This window comes from Sinocyclocheilus anshuiensis, unplaced genomic scaffold, assembly GCF_001515605.1.
Source record: "Sinocyclocheilus anshuiensis isolate Anshui unplaced genomic scaffold, SAMN03320099.WGS_v1.1 scaffold1438, whole genome shotgun sequence".
Lineage (NCBI taxonomy): Eukaryota > Metazoa > Chordata > Actinopteri > Cypriniformes > Cyprinidae > Sinocyclocheilus > Sinocyclocheilus anshuiensis.
Genome location: NW_015558609.1, coordinates 81,347 through 87,940, shown reverse-complemented (window position 1 = coordinate 87,940; position 6,594 = coordinate 81,347). Strand labels below are relative to the sequence as shown.

General features: G+C 38.9%; 1 protein-coding gene across 1 annotated transcript in view; it reads right to left on the bottom strand.

Moving 5' to 3' along the window:
* Positions 1-1,700: 1,700 nt before the first annotated feature.
* Positions 1,701-6,594, bottom strand: part of LOC107680290 (ubiquitin-conjugating enzyme E2 D2-like) — a gene marked incomplete at its 3' end in the record, with an annotated part of 10,754 nt that continues 5,860 nt past the window's right edge. Inside the window, exons 3-6 of the mRNA XM_016476127.1 lie at positions 3,184-3,215; positions 2,933-3,010; positions 1,937-2,052; positions 1,701-1,811 (exon numbers count right to left, since the gene is read on the bottom strand). Of these exons, the coding sequence (XP_016331613.1) occupies positions 1,701-1,811; positions 1,937-2,052; positions 2,933-3,010; positions 3,184-3,215 (337 nt within the window). The remainder of the gene's footprint in view (positions 1,812-1,936; positions 2,053-2,932; positions 3,011-3,183; positions 3,216-6,594) is intronic.

Genomic DNA, 6,594 nt, shown 5'->3' with positions numbered 1-6,594 from the left:
CAAACTGGGGAAAAAGCTCCTATAAAAGGTTTATGTACAACTTGCTGCTCAAAAATCCCTCGCAACTTAGCTTGCTATAGTACAGTAATTGTGACAGTGGCTGTAATGAGGCACATATTAAGCAATCATTGCACATTTAATAAATTTTTCTCCTATTGAGAAAAAAAACAAAAAAAACACCAATTGGACAAGCAGAAGAGATCAGAGAAATTTTCCATTTTCAAAAGCGCTTTCAAAAGACTTGAGGATTAAAACAGTGTTTGCAACAAGACCTGCATCACCTGTTTAACAAACACACTAGGAAAAACCATGCAGACAAAGCATTTCAGACTTTAGTAATCATTTTATTACACAGTTTTAATCAACACACAAAGCTCAACGAGCCTGTCAGGAAATTAAATATACAGAAGTTTGTCTGTGAGGAGTTTGTGTCCTCTCACCCAGGGACCCAATCGAGTCTGGCGGAACCATGTTAGCATCTAATTCAACAAGAGCAGGAAAAAGAAGAAGAGGAAAAAAAGCAACCTAAGAGTTACAAGGGTGGGTTGGGGAAGAGAGAGAAAAAAATTAAACAAAAACAATAAGACGTTGTAGAGACTGCTTTAAATAACTGGTCCGAAACCCTCCATATGGTGAATGTTTGTGAAGTTGGTCATGGCTAAGGAAAGGGGTAGAGACAGTCTTCGCAATGACAAATGGAAACAAAATATATATATTCATAGTTTTCAAGTCCATTAGAATACTCCGGAGAAGAGGACAGGAGGTCCATTTTCTTTTAATTAACTGCTATGATTTTAAAAGAATTCCTTATACCTATGGGGAAAAGCATTAGGGCAAACACAGTGAGCAGTAGTGGTCGACCGATATTGTTTTTTTTGACAGCCGATACCGATATCTTGGAAAGCAGTGTGGCCGATATAATTTTATTTATTTTAATTAATATTTAAGAAATTTGAAATCATTTGAAAATGTATTAAAAAAATAAATGTGTTAAATAAACATACTTATACATTAGATGACAAAGCATTTTTCACAAATAAATAAATATTTAATACAAATTTTATTAAAAAGGAAGTAAACACTGTACCCAACAGGGCACTCAGTATTCTGGGAAGTTTGTGTGCATTAACCATATTTTTTCAAATAAAGCCAAGGTAACACTCATTTTACATACAGCACACAGTGAAAATGACATGAATATGACAGTGGGCAAATGCATAAAGCGCAGCATAATTTAAAATCACGAGTTTAAAGTTTGTCGATCGCGCATCTCCAGTGAAGCTGAAACTCTCCTCCTGTCAGCATTCAATACGCACGGATCGACCGTCACGCAGAGAACACGCAATCATGCAGGATACACATACACACTTCACAAGATCTCACAGCTGGATCCGACTAAGTTTCCAAGGTTTTTGAAATTATATGTTTATTAGACATTCAAAGATTTGTTTAAATTACATACATAAAAGTCCCGCCTCGAACGCATCAGCCAAACAGGAAAGCTTATCGGCCAATGCCGATATTTAAAAAATGCCAAATATCGGCCTTGGCGATAAATTGGTTGACCACTAGTATGCAGTACTGATCTAGTGCATAAGAGGACACTTACTTTTCCCTGTCAGTCTTGTAAATGCGGGCGATCTCAGGTACTAAGGGGTCGTCCGGATTATTTCTGCCATTGGGTCGGGTCATATTCACACCTTAAACGAACCGTACCAGAGTTCATTTGGAAGTGGACCGAAACCACCTCTTCAGCTGGGTCTCGGTGCGGTTGTTTGATCCGCACCCGAGTGCAATTGCTGTATTCACACCTGACAAAAAGGTCCGCACCAAGAGGGGAAACGAACTCGAGTTCGATTCAATCGAACCAAATAAGACAGGTGTGAACACACCCTAAGAAACTGGAATTAATTGTTGTAAAACAATGTTTGAAAACGGAGGTGTACCTTTGGAGATGGTGAGAGCTGGTGACCACTGTGACCTCAGAATATCCAGACAAATGCTGCCATTGCTGTTGATATTTGGGTGATAGATTCTTGTGGTAAATGCAACCTGAGAAAGCAGCGAGACAAAAATAAACATGCAAATCACAACCTTTACAGGCTAACCAGTTAAATTACAGCCAACTCTAGAACAGTTCCTAATCACTGAATATTGTAATCCAAACACTGGCTTCCTTCAAACACATTACTTAAATTCATCGATAGGATTCTCTGCATTCTACAACTGCATATGACATACAGTCATAAGATGAATTATTTGAATATACAGTGGTGTGAAAAAGTTTTTGCCCCCTTCCTGTTTCCACCTTTGAATGGCTCAAGAAAAACAAAATTAAGGTTTTGGAGTGGCCAAGTCAAAGTCCAGACTTAAATCCGATTGAGATGCTGTGGCATGACCTTAAACAGTCCATTCATGCTCAAAAACCCTCCAATGTGGCTGAATGAAAACAATTCTGCAAAGAAGAGTGGGCCAAAATTCCTGTGAAAGACTCATTGCCATTTATCGCAAACGCTTGATTGCAGTTGTTGCTGCAAAGGGTGGCACAACCAGTTATTAAATTTAGGGGGCAATTACTTTTTCACGTAGTGCCAGGCAGGTTTGGACAGCTTTTTTCCCTTAATAAATGAAATCATAATTTCAAAACTGCAGTTTGTATTTACTCAGGTTATCTTTGTGTAATATTAAAATTTGTTTGATAATCTGAATCTTAAGTGTGACAAATATGCAAACAATTAAAAAAAACAGGAAGGCGGCAAAAACTTTTTCACACCACTGTATGGTGGGAGGAAAAACATTTCCTTATGTCATGACAGAAAGTACAGGTTGGTAAAATGAGGATTCAAAGTGACACATAATTAAGCAGCACCTGAGAATAACCAAAACACCTGAGAAGCTGTGCCCGAGTCAAACAGGTGTGGATATTACTGACCTTTGGCGGTTTGAAGGGGTAATCTGTGGGAAAGTGTATGGTCAAGAAGAACACTCCGCCTTGGTAAGGACTATCATTCTGTAGGGTAAACATTTAATTAGCATGAATTATATAAAAAAAATATATATCAATTCAATAACTCAAAATGATCTACATTTACTCAATATTTCAAGACAACAACATGCTTCAAGTTCCAGAGATTCCTGTAATGTTGCAGGCTACTATAGAAGAAACAAAAAATAAATACTTACTGGTCCCATTATTGTGGCCTGCCAATGAAACACTGAAACAAGACAAACAAATGTCAGAGAAAGGCTTTATCAGTCGCACCATGTTCATCATATTCTTAAGTCTTTTTAAACCTCAAAGGGTATAATTCTTGTTTGCAAGTGTTTTCAGAATTAAAAGAGCCCACTGAGGAATACAGTATAAAATATGAAGCAAATTTGGGTACAATTATGTTGTCATATTTCAATCAAGTCTCTGAGGCTCTAAGTGGGTCAGATGGTTGCACGAGTCAAGAGTTTAATAAAGTGGTGACTCTTTTGAGGGAAGCTATATGTGCTGTTTGTCGGTTCAAACTAGGGCTGCACAATATTGGAAAAAACTCACATTGCGATATTTTTTTTTTTCTGCGATATATATTGCGATATGGAAAAAAAAAAATCAGATGACTTCAATAGCTCTATTTGGAAAAAACAATCAGTGATTGGGGTGATTTTGTAGGCGAGTAAATCAGCATAGGAAATAAACAAATTACAAGCATACATAAATAACAGAACAAAGCTACAAATGAAATAAGCAGTGCTTTATATTTTTCAGGCAAGTAACAGTATTCAGGTACAGAAATTGAATAATCAAATGTAAAATAACACTGCATAGTTTTCACTATAAATTAAATCTAATAAATCTGTTTAAGCTACAAAAGTGATTTTTCTTTGTGTTTTGTTGTTTGTTAACGTTCATGACAGAAAGCAACAGGAACATTAAACTGCTGTGAACCAATATACTGTTACACATCCATTTTCTTTCTCATTTGTTTACCTTCACCTAAGCCATAAGCAACTGCGTTTACTAGGATACTTGCAGAGCACAGTATTTCAAGCACAAATAGATGCGGAAGTGAACGAAATTCGGTGTTCACATTCATCTGCGTGGCTTTCACCGTGTCAACACCGGATGCGAGCGACGCGACAAAATACCATAGAACCCATTTTAATCAGTGATGCTGTGGTGACTGTCTACACTGGATGCGGCGTGACACGACAAATCCCCGACAGTAAACTGATGCCTTGTTTATGACGTAGGCTACCGACACAAAGTTCAAATGATATGCAACGGTCGCTTTGTTGCGTCCAGTGTAGACAGACTTTGGGGCCGTTCACATGTCGCGCCTAAAAACGCGTGGAAAACGCCAGCCGCGCCGCATTCTCTTTCTTTCCAAGAGGGTGGGAGGTTGCACTTTCGTGGCGTCTGCCGTTGCTAAGCGACCATGACCTGCGCTCTTCGCGACGATGCGGAAGTGTCAAAGGATAAACGGATTTCCAGCACTGAATATCCCTTGCAGTAGCCCTGCTATTAAATGTATTTAAAATGGGTATCACTGTACAGTTGTCGCGTCTGGTGTAGACACCGTGTCTGTGTGTGAGCAAAGAAAACGATGCTGAAACGATATATCGTGCAGCCCTAGTTCAAACAATCCATCGTCTTGAGGTTGAGCTTCATACTTAATATTGATGAACACCATCCATCACAGGACACAGAAAACACGATAAGACAGGAAAAAGCACTTCTGACAGAATAGGGCCTTTCCCACCGCTTTAGTTCAAGAACTAAATGTACAGTACTAAAGTACTGGTACGATTTTGCGCAAACTATTTCCCAGTACCATTTAAAGGGTTGCATTCGCACTGACAGTGTACGTAAGACGGTCGACACACAGTGACGTCATTTGTGCGCGGCGTTCAACAACGGAAACAAAGAACAACGTTAACAACAGGAGGATGCTGTGATCGGAGCTGTGTTTTTGTTGTCTCGTGGGTTTCACAATAATGGACATGAAATGTCGACGTATAGGCTACGTAAAGCGATTGAAAGAACGGGAAGGAGGACTAAGAATTTCCAACGACAACTGGCAGTGCTACATTTGATACAGTTCCACAATTAGTTCTGGTACTATGAAAAGGTTCCCGCGGTGCGAAAGGCCCTTATGTTTGAAGCCACTATGACATTCAGTTCCTATAAGTTCTGTATACACAAGACACCATGAAGAACTGATTCTATTAATTTAACATGCTAATAATAAAATCATATCTATGCTTTAGAGACTCAGCAGAAAGTTAGCAGAAAGGTGGTGACTAGTTCTTACAACACAAGTATTTCTCCTCAAACTTAACGTACATACTTAAGAAGATGTTTCTACTATAAGGTAACTATATGTATGTGTGTGTGTGTGTGTGTATACACACATACATAATATATATAAACAAAGAGCAATTTTTAATGCAAAGAAAGTAAAAACATGGCAGACTTAGGAACTTATGATTTGAATGAATTGGCTCATGAAAATGAAGCGGCTCCCTGATGCCCGCAATTTATATACAGTATAATTGCCCAATGATATAACTGCGAGAGAAAATGCTGAAATATATATTTTCCTCCCATCGCATATTTATTCCCTTTAGGGGTTCCGTATTACGTGGGGGGGGATCGCGATGCCAGCTCAACATCGTGATGTCTATCAGCCATCGGCGATGGACGATGGCATCGTCAATCGGTCAAACCCTACGGCTACCACAAACTTACACCCCACCCTCCCAAAAAATAACTTATAATTTTTGTACTTTTTGGAGGGGTTTCCCCCTACCTCATTACACTTGTGGCATTACCGATCAAAAATGATCAGCCAATATAAAATTGCTTATAAACAGGGTTGCCTTATTCAGAACCGGAACCGTGAGCAATTTCTAAGTTTCAGTTCCGAAAACGGTTCTGGTGCGACCCGTGACCAAGCACTGTGAGCGTAAAGGATGTCACAAACCAAATAACAGAAACGCCGCCCTGCCTATTTAATTACTGAGCACATTGTTTCCCATGACGCGCACTCCACAGACGCGCCGTGCCATGTCACGTCTTTAACTGCCGAACACATCGTTTTCCACGACTGTGCGCGCACTCGCATCTTTGATAACTGTGCACGTTGTTTTGTCTGACTGTACATGTACCGGCAGCACACACCGCGCAGCTCCTGCTGCCACTAATTTACATTATATTTGTCCCATATTGGCATTAATATACATACTGACTGCAACTTGGACCACTAAATAAATAGACTGCTATTGTTATGCAAGTATGAGGGTTAGATTATTTAGTGTACAGGTAATTTCAAGAGTGATAAAGTAATGGAAAATATTTATTTTCATGCATTTTAAATGTTTAAAAATGTGGAAACCACTCACTGAATCACCATCTCCTGACTGCATTATTATTTGTAAAATAGGGGCTTTATGGAGTGCGTGTATACATAGTTATAAGTATAACAGTTAATATTTCATTAATTGAAGGAAATGAACAAATGTCTTAGACCTCAAGGGACTATTTGGCCAACCAGCTTATTCCTGCTTGAAAAGCAAAATGTTATTGATAGTGTAAAAAACATCAAC